Here is a 17,289-nt window from a genome sequence, read left to right on the forward strand (position 1 = left end):
TTAAATATTGTTCTTTTTCACAATTAAAATGATCGATTCCCATTTGAAGACATTAGTGTCACCGCTGAGGTAGGATGGATTACTTTTATACTGACTATCTGTGCTTTATGGACCGAGAAATATCTAATCACCATCCACTTCCATTCTAAGGAACTGCTGAGCCTGGATCTTTTTCTACAAATCTTCAAAAGTGTTTTGCAGAAGACAGACAGACATACACATCGATGGCATGAGGGTGAGTAAATTTTTGGGTGAACCATCCCTTTAACAGTACTTTTAACACATAACTTGTTTGATCTGAAGATGAACTTGTGATTTTGAGCAACGCTTTTTCAAATGAACCTGTAGATTACTCGATTGTTTGAAAGATTTTCCACATGAAGAGCAGTGATATGGCTTCTCTCCAGTATGAACTCTCTCGTGTGTTTTCAGGGTTCCTGATCGATTGAAGTTCTTTCCACAATGTGAGCACTTATAAGGTTTTTCTCCAGAATGAATTATTTGGTGCTTCTTCAAGCTGTCAATTGTGAGAAAGGTTTTCCCACACTCAGAACATACATGATCTCTCACACCGGTGTGTATTTTCTGATGCTCCTTTAAATATCCCCGACTTGAAAGCCTTTTTCCACAGATAGAACACAAGTGAGGTTTCTCAGTCACATGAGTTTTCAGGTGTCTTTTTAGGTGTAATGCCGAGACATATGTTTTACTGCACTGATCACAGTTAAATGACCTTTCCTTAGAATGGATGTGCAAATGACTATTGAGACAGTATTTGTATCTGAAGCTCTTTCCACACTGATGGCATGAGAAAGGCATCTCTCCAGTGTGGATTTTTTTGTGTTCATTAAGGTTTGATTTAAATGTAAATCTCTTTCCACACTCAAGACATGTAAAAGGCTTCTTTCCTGTGTGAATTCTCATGTGGACTTTAAGAACAGCTTTACATGAGAGGCTCTTTCCACACTCATCGCATGTGAAAGGCTTTTCTCCAGTGTGGATTCTCATGTGTTTTTTAAGATCTCCTTTTTGTTTGAAGCTCTTTCCACACTGAGGACATGTAAAAGGCTTCTCTTCGCTGTGGATTCTTATGTGTTCATTAAGGTTTGATTTGAATGTGAAGCTCTTTCCACACTGAGTGCATGTGAAAGGCTTCTCTCCAGTGTGGATCATTAGATGTTTATTAAGATCTCCTTTTCGTTTAAAACTTTTTCCACACTGAGGGCAGGTGAGAGAATTTTCGGCTTCTGCTCTTTGAGCACTTTCTTGTTTGAAATTATTTTCAGTTTGTGAGCAACTAAAAGATTTTTCTCCAGTTGTGAAATGATGTGGTTTCTGATACTGATGTATTCCCTCCTCCACTTCATTTAGTTCCAACAGGCCTGCAAATAACATTAAAATGTCCAAATTAAATTCACTAACAACAAATGTGAAATTAAATAAAGTTGAAACCCAACTGTTTACGTTTTATTGTTATAACTGATGTACAAAATGTTAAATTCATCATATGCTATCAGATCTTTATGGCAAATCTCTTTAAATATCTCTACATTATGTTACTACGTTATTCTACAGCTCCTATATTAAATCAGTAGCCCCCAAACCTGTTTAAATCCCTTTTGTCTATTACCTTCATGTTCTTCAGCAGTCATTAATGAAGAATTAAGAACAGACACAAACCTGTTTGTTCTTCAGTATCTTCGTTTTTAATTCTGCAGTGTTCTGGATCACTCATGTTCTCACTCTCCTCTTTAATAAACTCCATAATTACAGTATTATATCATGCAGACTTCAGATGTTAAACCTGGAATAATTCCTTCAAACACTTCTTCATTTAAAGATGGAAATATTCCCCAACATTTACAATAATCGATGTTATGCGTCTTCTTCTATTATTGTGTAGCGGTTCTCAGACTGTGTGTATGTCGCCTTCTAATGGACTGTTGTGGAACCAAGAGTTCTTTCACTCTTTATGGTCTTTCATCGAAACAAAACACACACACACACACACACACACGCACACACACACGCACGCACGCACGCACGCACACTCACACACACACACGCACACACACACGCACGCACGCACGCACACTCACACACACACTCACGCACGCACAGACACACACGCACAGACACACGCACTCACACACACGCACGCACACAAACACACATGTTGGTTTTGCTATACTTGTGAGGACCCTCCATAGACATAATGATTTTTATACTGTACCAACTATAGATTCTATCCCCTAACCCTAACCCTACCCCTAAACCTAACCCTAACAAAAAACTTTCTGCATTTTTACATTTTCAAAAAAGCATCATTTAATATGTTATTTCCCTTGTGGGGACCACCCAAAAGGTCCTCACAACCAGAAATGTCCTCACAGAACAGGTTGATTCTCAATACTTGGTCCTCGCAAGTATAGCAAAACCTGTACACACACACACACACACACACACACACAAACACTCACATACACAAACACACTCAAACACTCACATACACAAACACGCACACACACATAAACATATACACACACTCACACACACATATACACACACACACACACACACACACACAAATTTGATTAGAGATATTCAAGAAATCATCATTATTTGTTAAATATTATTATTTAAAAAACAAATATTTTTTTTTTTACAAATTAAAAATGTAAACGTGTAATAATATGATACAAAAATTGCCAGTTTCTGCAAAAATACCATAGTTACTACAGCTTGTAACATACTGTTTAAATGGTGGTAACTTGGCATTATTCAGGATTGTAGTCTGTAGTATTTTCGCGCCCAGTGAGTTAATTGTAGCAACAGTAGAGGGCTCGTGCACTTTCCATTAGCAGCAGCGGTGTATCGACAAGCAAATCCGGTCATATTACTTTATTAAAGCTTCATATGGTATATCACAAAAAACGAACAAAAAAAAAAAAAACTAAAAAGTTCGTGTTTTGTTAAGATTCATAATAGTATAATTAACACACTCTTACGGCGAAATCGTCAGTATTCGTACGACTTTTCTAAATTTGGCTAATTTCTATATCATCCGACTGCACTCGTATGAATTCCTATGACTTTCAGCACAGCCAGTGACGTCGCTGGACATCGTTTCCATCTAATACGCGACAATTACTTGCTTCTATCACACACAACAGCTTCCAATCATGTTTACACACTCTACTGATTGGTTAAGTTTATATAAGGGGTTTGGGTAAGAGCATAATGTTAATAAGTACATCCTTAACGCCTCGTGCGCGGAACTCGCGCTTACCTCCGCGTTAGACATCCGGGAATTTACACATGATGAAGTCGTATGAGTTTATGCGAACAACATTGCACGAGACCATCCAAAATAGCCAACTCATAAATTATGTACGAATTTTCATGAGATTGGATTGGTTATAATTATAACGTGGCCAGATTTTAGCTCCTGAGGTCGTTGCAAATCTTCATATGCGCTACGAATTTACTTTATTCTTTGGAATATTTGAGTGTGTATATATGATAAAAAATGTGAATATTTATTAGATATGTATGTTTTAATTTTACATGAACAAGTGGTTAGTCCATCTCTACATTGTTGTTTAACAGGATGATGTTAATGGCACCACTGAAAGTGAACGAACATGATCTACAAAACATCACCCCCAAATATTGTGTCATTTCACAGCAAAGAAAGTTCAAATGCCCTCTTTGATTAAATTACGCTGTTGGGAGAAAGTCCATATGTCGGTTTTTCTGAATTTCTAACACTTGTCGGACCGGAAGATAAACTTTGCTTACTTTGTCATTGTAAGGTGGTTTTTCACTACAGTGGTTCAGCTGTAGGAATGCCGAGGAAGAAATGTTAAAGGAATAGTTCACCGAAAAATAAAAATTCTCTCATCGTTGGGTGAGAACAAACCAAAATGTAACTCTTCACTGTAAATCTTGCCATTCCAGTCTCCTTGGCGATCATGATTTAAGCTCAATTACACTTCCTAGTGCTTGACGCATGTCAAGTTGCTTCAGAAGACATGGATTAATCCACTGGAGTCGTACGTCCTTTTTAGACCTTCAAAGTTCTGGTCACCTTTCACTTGCATTGTATGGACCTACAGAGCTGAGATATTCTTCTTACAATCTTTGTTTGTGTTCTGCAGAAGAAAGTCATACACATCTGGGATGGCATGAGGCTGAGTAAATGAGAGAATTGTTATTTTTGGGTGAACTATCCCTTTAACAGCAGGATGGCATATAACTGTGCATTTCTCATCTATTACCACCTTCTGCTACTTAAACCAACGACAGAAATAAGCACAGGTAGAACAGCATAAATGTGGGAGAACCTTATTATGACCTTATTGTAATGCAATATGTAGCATTTAAATGATTAATCTTAATATTGTATACACAGTGACATTAAACTAGACATGGATTAAAGAGGAAATGTTTAATAACAGTAAAGTCTTACATCAGATGGTTACAATTTAGATGTAATAGTTACAAATTAGGAATATGTACTGTAGATAAAACTAGTATAAATACTACTTGAGTGAATAAGACTTAAAGTTAGAAAGAGAGAGAAAGTGTGGAGAGAGAGATTGCATTGAGAGCTGGCCGGTAACCCAGTCGCCTAAGAGCAAATCCCTGAGAAAAGAGACCCAGAACACAAGTAACAAACCTGTTTTATCCTTTCCATCACCATGTGAACAGAAACCAGACCTGAAACATTTAAACGGACCAATCCGTAGACCACACTGTAACCCCCAGTGTACCAGAGTTGTGACCATTTACAGACCCCCAAAATACAAGTAAACAGCCAATAGGCCTTTATCACACTTCCGTGTTCGCACAGTGGAAGCTTCACTTTGTAGCGTAAAACAACTTCCGCTGCAGTCTGTCTCAATGGCAGTGCCCATAGCGAGGAATTATTATGGTCTATTTTATGTACAATTAATCTCAAATACTTCATCTTAACAGAACTACCTCACCTTGCAATCATTACTCATGGATGATGAAGCGGTGAAAACGGTGTTAAATGTCAGAGTAAAAGTAAAAAATTATATTAGAGGAATGATCACATTGCTTTAATGTGCTTACTTTTTATCATCTCCATGTATAAGATCCATTTAAAATATTCAAATAAAGAAACATTTCCATCCCAGAGTCCGATTACGGAAAATAACCAGCTTAATCATTGTAAACGTGGAGTTATATCCTCGCAGTTTGAGTGCGATGATTGGGGAAGCGTTCACTCGTGAGTCGAGACTGAATGCAATGTATTTAAAATACAAACTGGAGATTAACATGCTAAAAGAGTGAAAGCAAGATTTAAACGCAATGTCTTCAGACTTGAGCTGAGCACATGAATCCCTGGGAATAACCTGAACAGTGCGCAGCTCCTCCTGAACCGGGAAAACTGCCCTGATAATCACCTCGCTCAGACACTTCTAGACATTAAAGTGAAAGATAACATATTGAGGTACTGTGTTAAGCCAAAGAAACAACTAAACAGCTGATGTTTACTGCCAAGTGCATCCTATATTTTCAAATTCAGATAGATTAACAAAATTATTAGCATTTAAAAACAGAAAAATTAATCAAATGATTGTTTTAACACACATCATCATCAAAATCGTAGTCATCAGAATATGGAAAAAGATCAGGTTAGTCTTCATCACAGTAGGTGTCTAATGTAGTTTTGGTTAAAGACATATACTGACCTCGGACATGAGAACGAACCAAATTAGATAACTGTGTTTTGAATACATTGACTCATTTTGATTGATCACTCAAAAGCAGGAAAGTGAGACCATCCGTGTTGCACCTAGAACAGCTGGGTGAATGCCCAAACAGTCAGCACCACCACGTCCTGGGTGATTCTTCCACTTTTTGTTTGGGTCTGTGTTGATCATGTGTCCTTGTGTCTTCTTTCTTCTGCCCTACTCCCACTTTCAGGGCCCCCTCAATTTTCCAGACCCTCATTGGGGGGCTAGGGGACTTTTCTGCCTCTGTGCCTATTGTGAATTCAGGAGGGATTACCCTAAGGCAATGCGAGCAATGAAACCAGATATCCCTCTCAGCTACCCGAACAGCTGTGGGAGTAGTCAGGAGGATTCTCCACGGTCCCAACCAGCACGGGGGTGCCAAGCTTTCCGTCTGAAGTCTTTCACCAGGACCGAGTCTCCAACCGGCACCCTCTATTGGAGTTGGAAGAGTTTCCTTGACCTGTGAACGAATAGACTGGACAGTTTTGCATAGTTCAGACATATATTTCACCATCTGATCGTCTGTCTGTTGCAGAGTGCCTTTGTGCTGTGGGAATCTGTAAGGGAGAGTGGCAGTCAGTCTCATAGGAAGACCAGTCAACACTTCCAGTGGGCTCAGACCTGGCAAAGCTTGGACCCAATTCAAACTTGTATCAGACATCATTTTAGCTAATTTGTGTTTTATCGTCTAATTCAGATGTTCAACAACACCCGCTGATTGTGGGTGATATGCACAATGTTGTTTCAAATCAAAATGTAGCTTTTCTGATAGACTTTGTACCACTGTGTTCACAAAGTGAGAACCATTATCTCAGGATAATTCTCAGGGAATTCCCCATCTGGGAATCACTTCCCTCGTCTGGTGTTTAGCCACTGTCAGTGCATTCTGTCTCCTGCATGGAAAGCATTCAGGATATTTTGAAAACATGTCAATCACAACCAAGCAGTATCACTAACCTTGTGCTGGTGTTAATTCAATCAAATCCATCATCAGATGTTCAAACAGCATCTCTGGTGTCGTGTGTGCACTCTGCAAGATGGCTGGCATCTTTCCAATATTCATTTGCATGCAAATCATGCATTTTTTGCAAAATTGGGTTGCAAAGTTTTAAAAGCCTGGTGCGTACCAGTGTATTTGAATCATATCAACCATACCTCCCTTAGATACATGGTCCGCACCATGCGTCAACTTAGCCATAAATGGAAAAATGTATTTAGGTAAAGCTGTTTTTTTTTTCAGAGCCAATCCTGTGCCCGAGGCAGAATCCATTCTGCAGTTTGCATGCCTGAGGATTAGTTCTTTACGTAGGATGCATTCAGCGTGTTTGACATGGTCAATAAACTCCTGTAGATTCTTGTTCTGCTATCCTATGCAACTGCTCTTTGCCATGTCAGCGATCTTTCTGTAAAGCTTTATGCAACTGTGAACCCAGTTCACTTAAGAGTCGACTCCTTTTCTTATGCTTAATATACCAAAGTAGCCAAATATATAAAATCAACTCACCGGGTCGTCGGCTCCGTCACTCAGCATGAGCAACTGCTGTAGCTAGGTGAGTGTCTCGTTTTCCGAGAAATCCACTCGTCCAATTTTTCAGAGATCTCTTCAAATTTGGTCTAGTTGTCGTCAGTCAGTCACTCCGCTGAGATCTTGGAGCCCACCCAGGGATGCCAAGAAATGTGGTGGAAATTCACCTGTAAAATGTATCAGGCCACTCCAGAGGTAAAGCTTAAGTAAAGAAAATCTTTATTCTTCCTCACGAGCCCGGGTAGCCCCTCCTACTACCAAAGTTGGGTTGGTTCCAAAATACAGAATATTTATCCAACACAATCATGCATATTCATTTTTCAGAAGACAAAGAATCAACTAAATGATTGGCTAAATATAAAAAGTAATTACCATAGAACCTCCTATCTTTCTTCACCTTACAAGGACAGGTTCCTGTCCTGAAATGCTATATTCTTCATCCACACTAGTCTTCCTCAGCACATTCCATAATAATACGATGTTTTTCACTCTTCGGCTGTGTCCTCTGATAAGACACAGTTGCCTCCCTTTTCCTCTCTGACCTTGGCAGAGATGGCTATACAAAGAAACTTCAGTTGACTTAGCTACAAAAAGAGAAACTATTTTTCTAAGCATTTGAACATGTTTGGTTCATTTACAGAAAGCAATTTACAGTTAATAAGAAATAATAGAAAAGAAACAAAGCATAATGAAAATGAATAAAAATTAATTTTCCACACTGGCAATCGTCCATAGACAGATATATTACGATGTTCGAATACACTACTATTCGGAGCCAGATGTGATGACACGTGGACTGTGTTAAAGGCCTACAGTCTGACAGACCCCTATCAGCACCCTCTGTAATGCAAGAGATCTGTTATCATAAGGAAATGGAGGTTGTAACACAGAAATTAGCTTCTTTCTTAATTTTTAACCCTACATGATTTTGGGCAATGCTTTTTCAAATGAACCTGTAGACTACATAATTGTTTGAAAGTTTTCCCACATGAAGTGCAGTGATATGGCTTCTCTCCAGTATGAACTCTCTCGTGTGTTTTCAGGCTTCCTGATCGACTGAAGTTCTTTCCACAATGTGAGCACTTGTAAGGTTTTTCTCCAGAATGAATTATTTGGTGCTTTTTCAAGCCTTCAGCTGTAGTGAAGGATTTCCCACACTCAGAACATACATGATCTCTCACACCGTTATGTATTTTCTGGTGATCTTTTAAACAATACACACTTGAAAGCCTTTTTCCACAGATAGAACACAAGTGAGGTTTCTCATTTGCATGAGTTTTCAGGTGTCTTTTTAAGTATGATCCCAAAAGAAATGTTTTACTGCACTGATCACAGTTAAATGACCTTTCTCCAGAATGGATGTGCAAATGACTATCGAGACTGCTTTTGTATCTGAAGCTCTTTCCACACTGATGGCACGTGAAAGGCATCTCTCCAGTGTGTATTCTTATGTGCCTTCTAAGATTTACTTTATATCTGAAGCTCTTTCCACACTGAGGACATGTAAAAGGCTTCTCTCCAGTGTGAATTATCATGTGGTGTTTAAGAACTGCTTTAGATGTAAAGCTCTTGCCACACTGAAGGCATGTGACATTTTCTCCAGTTGTGATATGATGTGGTTTCTGATACTGATGGTTTTTCTCCTCCACTTCATTTAGTTCCAACAGGCCTGCAAATATCATTAAAATGTCAAAATTCAATTCAAAAACAACAAATGTGAAATTAAAGTTGAGTCCCAAGTTTTTACGTTATGTAAGGAATAATTGACAAAAGACAATTACTGAAAAATAATGCACACCCAAGGTGTAACGGCCACTCCGCTGCGCTCTGGTAGCACTTTACGGCTCTTTGAAATAACTGAAATAATTTGGCGAACTGATATGGAACCGATATGCGGTCCAGACCTGAAATACTTCATAGCTGTGCGTTTACTGAAAAATAATTGCACACCTTATAATGTCTGTTAACCAATCAGAATCAATCATTCCACAGACCCATGGTATAATTATATATATATATATATATATATATAATGAGTGTAACGGTTCTCGGTTAAAAAACTAACCGTACGGTTTGCCACCCACGCTTCGGTAAGCACTGGCACCGCGGTTCACCTCAAGTTTATTGACGCATCTGGAGCACAAGGTTTTGCAAAGAAAATAAAGCGTCAAATAGACATGCAAAGTTACAACCTCCGCTAATGCACCTGAATGGATCTGTAGATGGAGACGCTCCGCTTGTGTTTCACGTGGGTCAACTTAATGACATCACTGTTCTGCAAGCGTTGTGTGTAGTTGAAAATGGCAAGCGGAGAAAACGAGCCGCTGATCGAGAACCCCCTGCATTATTCAAATCTCCTGTCTGGAAACATTTCCTTTTTGCAGTCAATTACAACAGCGATGTTCATAAAACTTTAACAAAACAGGCACTGTTTGCAGACATCGCTCGACATGAGTACCGTATACTGGTAATACATCGGCATATGATCACTTACGCCAATATCACCGGGGAAAGATAGTGTGCGGCGCGCACAGAACCGCAGATGAGTCAAAACTTCACACACTCCCTTTCGTTTTTAAGCAGGCACTCAGTGCTGATTCGGACAGGCCTAAACAATTACTAAAGCGATTGGGGTGTTCAGTGCCAACGATATGTTTCCCTACTCCGCTGATGAAGACGTGTGATTTCCACGTATGATTAAAACACTCGAGCCACATCACAACATTCCTCGTATCTATTTTAATAGCAAAGTTCCTTCTATAGTAATGTACAGCTTCTGAATACATGTGCAGTAGAGTTTGAAATGAAATTTTATGTTGAAGCATGTAGCGTAATAGTGCAGGTATTAAGAAAATGTTTTGATTTATTCATTAGAGAAAAGGGTTTTTTAGTTAAAGACCCAACGAAAATTAACCATGGTTTTACTATAGTAATATTGTAGTAATCATAACTGCTGTCACCATGGTTTTCTTTACAGAAATCATGTCTTTTATACAATTAACCATAGTTTTACAACAGTAATACTGTAGTTTCCATATAGTAACCATGTTGATTTTGTGGTTACAATGTTTTTACTACAAATACCATAGTTAAACTGTGGTTACTGTAAAACAATGGTTTTTATTAAGGGCAAACCTGTTGAGGCGTTTGTTACCAAATAGAGTATTCTTACTTTGGATTTGGCAGTAACATATATTTTTTCTGAATATGGCAGTTACCGAACCGTACCGAAACTCTGACCCTAAAACCATGATACAAACCGAACTGTGAGAAATTTGAACCGTTACACCCCAATATATATGTGTGTATGTATATATATATATATATATATATATATATATATATATGCATGCTGGGTAGATTACTTGTGAATTGTAATCTGGTACCGATTACAAATTACATGACTAAAACTGTATTCTGTTACGTAATCTCTTGGATTACATTTGTTAAGTATCACATGCATTTGAGTAGGATAAACTTGTACCATTTAGTCATAATGTTGCTTACCGGTAAATACAAGAAAACGACCTTAATGGATCAAAATATGAGAATTTATATTTTTTGTGTGTTTTACTCACTACTTTGTGTGTCTTTTTCTGAGTGAGATAAAAAAGGCACATAAAAAGGTTCTTACTCTTAACAATTTGGCATTTACAGATTAGACCAGTTATTTTTATAAATCATCGTTATAAAAATTGTTTTAATTTTTTTTGCAAAAGCACATTAATGTACATTTTTGAAGCCGAGTACAAAAGCCGCTCGTGGAACTAAAACGAACCTTACCGCACTAATGCTGTCAGTTTGGCATTGATGTGTGGATTAATGCTCCATCTTCAGTGTAATTATAGCTGGTGGCTAGTATCAGGTCTGTGTGTGCAATTTGAAAACACTTGAAGATTAACGAACGTATATCAGCTGTAGGCTGATTTAGAATGAAGAATTAGAGGGATCAATAAATTAATATGTAATCATGTAATCCATAAAAAGTAACTAATTGGATTATGAATATATCAGTAACTACCCAGCACTGTAAATATATATATATATATATACACACATATTACCAGTCAAAGGTTTTGAAACTCTTGACTGAAATGTTTCTCATGATCTTAAAAATCTTTTGATCTGAAGGCGTATGCTTAAATGTTTGAAATTAGTTTTGTAGACAAAAATATAATTGTGCCACCATATTAATTTATTTCATTATAAAACTACAATTTAATATAAAATAAAAAAATAAAAAAAACGTTTTTTAAATTGATGACTTGGACCAAATAATAAAGAAAAGCAGCCAATAAGTGCCCAACATAGATGGGAACTCCTTCAATACTGTTTAAAAAGCATCCCAGGGTGATACCTCAAGAAGCTGGTTGAGAAAATGTCAAGAGTACATGTCTGCAAATTCTAGACAAAGGGTGACTACTTTGAAGATGCTCAAATATAACACAGTTTTGATTTATTTTGGATTTTGTTTAGTCACAACATAATTCCCATAGTTCCATTTATGTTATTCCATAGTTTTGATGACTTTACTATTATTCTAAAATGTGAAAAAAAATTATAATAAAGAATGAGTAAGTGTTTCAAAACTTTTGACCGGTAGTGTATGTATGTATGTATATATATATATATATATATATATATATATATATATATATATATATATATATATATATATATATATATATACATATATGTGTGTGTGTGTGTGTGTGTGTGTGTGTGTTTGATTTTTGTAATCAAGTAATGCTATCAGATCTTTGTGGCAACTGCTGTTAATTTTATTAACTCAGTTTACATACATGTATTTAAATCTCAACATTATGTTACTACGTTATTCCACCGTTCCTATATTAAATCAAACCTGTTTGTTCTTCAGTATCTTCGTTTTTAATTCTGCAGTGTTCTGGATCACTCATGTTCTCACTCTCCTCTTTAATAAACTCCATAATTACAGTATTATATCATGCAGACTTCAGATGTTAAACCTGGAATAATTCCTTCAAACACTTCTTCATTTAAAGATGGAAATATTCCCCAACATTTACAATAATCGATGTTATGCGTCTTCTTCTATTATTGTGTAGCGGTTCTCAGACTGTGTGTATGTCGCCTTCTAATGGACTGTTGTGGAACCAAGAGTTCTTTCACTCTTTATGGTCTCTGATCGCGTTAGCGGTTCTTATCGATACTTACACTCTTTTGGCCCAGAACCTAAAATATTGTGTTTACCTGGGACCAACGCTTACAGAACCATAATATACCGTATTTGATGAATCTGTTAATTTCTTATCTTTTTATGACTAAAACAGTTGTGATTAGAGGGATTCCAGAAATCATAATTATTTTTAAAATTATTATTATAAAAAACATTTATTATTATAAAAAACTAATATAGCTAGCATGCGCACTAGCTATACAAGCCGGGAAAATTGCGTTTTTTAGCGTAATATGAGGTAAACAATCACAATTTATGATTCCAACATTATCAAGTTTAATTGCTGATTTGAAATATGTTCTTTGATCGTAATCTTGACCAGCGTTTTTGAGATTTCGGTCTTTCTCCATTCAAGTACATAGGAGCTGCACTATAATGACTGGAAATAGCCTACCGAGAGCGTTCCAAAGATGGCCAACAGTAAACTGACTTGCTAGAAAGACTTTAGTATTAGTCAGGATTGTAGTCTGTAGTATTTTCGCGCGCAGTGAGGTAACTGTTGCAACAGTAGTGGGCTCGTGCACTTTCCGTTAGTATCAGCAGTGTATCGACAAGCAAATCCGGTCATATTACTTTATTAAAACCTTGAATAAAATAACTAAAAAGGTAGTATTTTGTTAGCATTCATAATACTTGGCCAGATTTTCTTCATAGATATGAGCTACGAATTAATGTATATATATATATATATATATATATATATATATATATATATATATATATATATATACACTATATTGCCAAAAGTATTTGCTCACCCATCCAAATAATTGAATTCAGGTGTTCCAATCACTTCCATGGCCACAGGTGTATAAAATGAAGCACCTAGGCATGCAGACTGCTTCTACAAACATTTGTGAAAGAATGGGCCGCTCTCAGGAGCTCAGCGAATTCCAGCGTGGTACTGTGATAGGATGCCACCTGTGCAACAAGTCCAGTCGTGAAATTTCCTTGCTACTAAATATTCCACAGTCAACTGTCAGTGGTATTTTAACAAAGTGGAAGCGACTGGGAATGACAGCAACTCAGCCATGAAGTGGTAGGCCATGTAAAATGACAGAGCGGGGTCAGTGGATGCTGAGGCGCATAGTGCGCAGAGGTCGCCAACTTTCTGCAGAGTCAATCGCTACAGACCTCCAAAGTTCATGTGGCCTTCAGATTAGCTCAAGAACAGTGCGTAGAGAGCTTCATGGAATGGGTTTCCATGGCCGAGCAGCTGCATCCAAGCCATACATCACCAAGTGCAATGCAAAGCGTCAGATGCAGTGGTGTAAAGCACGCCGCCACTGGACTCTAGAGCAGTGGAGATGCGTTCTCTGGAGTGACGAATCACGCTTCTCCATCTGGCAATCTGATGGACGAGTCTGGGTTTGGCGGTTGCCAGGAGAACGGTACTTGTCTGACTGCATTGTGCCAACTGTGAAGTTTGGTGGAGGGGGGATTATGGTGTGGGGTTGTTTTTCAGGAGCTGGGCTTGGCCCCTTAGTTCCAGTGAAAGGAACTCTGAATGCTTCAGCATACCAAGAGATTTTGGACAATTCCATGCTCCCAACTTTGTGGGAACAGTTTGGGGATGGCCCCTTCCTGTTCCAACATGACTGCGCACCAGTGCACAAAGCAAGGTCCATAAAGACATGGATGAGCGAGTTTGGTGTGGAAGAACTTGACTGGCCTGCACAGAGTCCTGACCTCAACCCGATAGAGCACCTTTGGGATGAATTAGAGCGAAGACTGCGAGCCAGGCCTTCTCGTCCAACATCAGTGTCTGACCTCACAAATGCGCTTCTGGAAGAATGGTCAAAAATTCCCATAAACACACTCCTAAACCTTGTGGAAAGCCTTCCCAGAAGAGTTTAAGCTGCTATAGCTGTAAAGGGTGGGCCGTCGTCATATTAAACCCTATGGATTAAGAATGGGATGTCACTTAAGTTCATACGCGTCTAAAGGCAGATGAGCGAATACTTTTGGCAATATAGTGTATGTTTTAATTTTTACGTGAACAAGCGGTTAGTCCATCCCTACATTGTTGTTTAACAGAATGTATTTGTATGTAATGTAAATGTATTTTTAGTTATTTTTAAGACTAACAGTAGTTACAGAAGTGCTTTTAAATGTGTTTGGCCCAATTTGATACAATACATTGTACAGTACAGTACAGTATAATTAATAATAATAAATTAATGATAAATACTAGATATTACACAATTACTCTGAATACTGGCATCGATTACTCTGAGAGGGAATAATTGGATGCCAATATTCAGAGTTATTGTGTTAGATCATAGTCACTTTCACACATTCAGCCTTTTCCAGAAAATCAATGGCAATTTTCAGTTTAGAGTTCATGTGTGAACACGACCCCATTCAAAATACAAATAAACTTTGCACTGGCTATTTCCCTGAATGAGAAGTTGTAACATTACCTGAAAAGTTAAGTTGATGCTATGCATGAACAGAGTCTTAAGATTAACCTTTTAGCACGTTTGTGGTCAGGACATATTGACGTAAGACTGTAATGATTCAGTTACTCTGGAGTCCAAAAATGTCATCAAATTGGACAGATAGTGAAATTATTACTTTTAGTCGGAGGATATAAAAATATTTTATATTTAAGAGCCGACTATAGAGGAAATCCCATAGTGTTTGATGTTCAACGACTCAAACCTGAAGTCACATGGTGAGCAACCAATGGAAATCGACCGCATGCGGCCACAACACTGGAACACGAAGAAATGAAGATGGCAAACAAGCGCTCAAATTGGAGAAAACTTTCAATGGCACTTGTCTCCAACTCGCATCGCAGTCTTTCCACCCAAGACCATACCCAAGTGACCATGTCCTGTTTCTTTTGAGATTCGGAACGGAGTAAATGTTTAATCTTAATATTGTATACACAGTGACATTAAACTAGACATGGATTAAAGAGGAAATGTTTAATAACAGTAAAGTCTTACAAGGTTACATCAGACGGTTACAATTTAGATGTAATAGTTACAAATTATGAATATATACTGTAGATAAAACTAGTATAGAGTGAACAACAGAGTTGTGACCATTTACAGACCCAAAAAATACAAACACACAGCCAATAGGCTGATAGACCCCTATCAGCACCTTCTGTAATGCAAGAGATCTGTATCATAAATGGGGAAATTGGGGCTGTAAGATCGAAATGATGTTTTTCTCTTAATTTTCAACAAAAATACTTTCGAATGCAATTACCACTACAGCTGGTTTAAGTTCATTACCCTCTTCGATTAAATGACTCTTTTGGGAGAAAGTCCATCTTTTGGTTTATCTGCATTTCTAACACTTTACTTGTTGGACCGAAAGATGAACTTGTGATTTTGGTTAACACTTTTTCAAATGAGTCTGTAGACTACTTGATTGTTTGAAAGTTTCCCCACATGAAGTCTCTCCAGTATGAACTCGCTCATGTGTTTTCAGGTTTCCTAAACGACTGAAGGTCTTTCCACAGTGTGAGCACTTGTGAGGTTTCTCAAGTGCATGAGTTTTCAGGTGTTTTCTTAGGTGTAATGCCAAGGCAAATGTTTTACTGCACTGATCACAGTTAAATGACCTTTCTCCAGAATGGATGTGCAAATGACTATCGAGACTGCTTTTGTATCTGAAGCTCTTTCCACACTGATGGCACGAGAAAGGCATCTCTCCAGTGTGGATTCTTATGTGCTCTTGAAGATTTCCTTTATATATGAAGCTCTTTCCACACTGAGGACATGTAAAAGGCCTTTTTCCAGTATGAATTCTCATGTGGTTGTTAAGGTTTGCTTTAAATGTGAAGCTCTTTCCACACTGAAGACATGTGAAAGGCTTTTCTCCAGTGTGGACTCTAATGTGTCTATTAAGATCTCCTTTTTGTTTGAAATTTTTTCGACACTGAGGACAACTAAAAGAATTTTCTTCAGTTGTGAAATGATGTGGTTTCTGATACTGATGTTTTTTCTCCTCCACTTCATTTAGTTCCAACAGGCCTGCAAATAACATAAAGATATACTTAAAGTTAATTAATATGCTATCAGATCTTTATGGCAAATCTCTTTAAATATCTCTACATTATGTTACTACGTTATTCTACAGCTCCTATATTAAATCAGTAGCCCCCAAACCTGTTTAAATCCCTTTTGTCTATTACCTTCATGTTCTTCAGCAGTCATTAATGAAGAATTAAGAACAGACACAAACCTGTTTGTTCTTCAGTATCTTCGTTTTTAATTCTGCAGTGTTCTGGATCACTCATGTTCTCACTCTCCTCTTTAATAAACTCCATAATTACAGTATTATATCATGCAGACTTCAGATGTTAAACCTGGAATAATTCCTTCAAACACTTCTTCATTTAAAGATGGAAATATTCCCCAACATTTACAATAATCGATGTTATGCGTCTTCTTCTATTATTGTGTAGCGGTTCTCTGACTGTGTGTATGTCGCCTTCTAATGGACTGTTGTGGAACCAAGAGTTCTTTCACTCTTTATGGTCTTTTTTTTTTGCCCAGAACCCAAATACAACATTTTGTGTTTACCTGTGTCCCAATTTCGTATCTTTTTATGACTAAAAAAATTGTGCCAAAGGTGTATATTTTTGGGGGAATTTTGATATTTCAACCTCAGTTCTTATAATACATCTATAATACACTGTGTACACAAAATAGTTACACTCAGAACAAAAATTTCCTCATTGAAATCCATTAAAACTGCAATATTTGATCCCAGTGCCATTAAAGCATAAAATCATGAATTCTATGATATTATGCTTT

At 37.5% G+C, this 17,289-nt stretch overlaps 1 protein-coding gene across 4 annotated transcripts; it reads right to left on the minus strand.

Moving 5' to 3' along the window:
* Nucleotides 1-19: 19 nt before the first annotated feature.
* Nucleotides 20-16,932, minus strand: LOC127429261 (gastrula zinc finger protein XlCGF49.1-like). 4 transcript variants are annotated; one of them, XM_051678199.1, is made up of 2 exons: nt 16,715-16,932; nt 20-1,382 (listed from the first exon to the last, which is right to left on the minus strand). In XM_051678199.1, exons 1-2 carry the CDS (start codon nt 16,797-16,799, stop codon nt 277-279), a joined length of 1,191 nt encoding a protein of 396 aa, XP_051534159.1. In that variant the 5' UTR covers nt 16,800-16,932; the 3' UTR covers nt 20-276. The 4 variants fall into 4 exon arrangements, with proteins under 4 accessions (XP_051534159.1, XP_051534158.1, XP_051534157.1 ...); XM_051678198.1 differs by lacking the exon at nt 16,715-16,932 and adding an exon at nt 12,158-12,376; XM_051678197.1 differs by lacking the exon at nt 16,715-16,932 and adding an exon at nt 1,681-1,899.
* Between the last annotated feature and the right edge of the window lie 357 nt (nt 16,933-17,289).

This window comes from Myxocyprinus asiaticus, chromosome 38 (assembly GCF_019703515.2).
Source record: "Myxocyprinus asiaticus isolate MX2 ecotype Aquarium Trade chromosome 38, UBuf_Myxa_2, whole genome shotgun sequence".
Lineage (NCBI taxonomy): Eukaryota > Metazoa > Chordata > Actinopteri > Cypriniformes > Catostomidae > Myxocyprinus > Myxocyprinus asiaticus.

Bases quoted from the DNA above. Each gene is read 5' to 3' on its own strand.
- LOC127429261 (XM_051678199.1), bottom strand. From the start codon at position 16,799: ATGGAGTTTATTAAAGAGGAGAGTGAGAACATGAGTGATCCAGAACAC. The intron at 1,383-16,714 runs GTTTGTGTCTGT...TGTTATTTGCAG, and splicing joins AGATACTGAAGAACAAACAG to GCCTGTTGGAACTAAATGAA.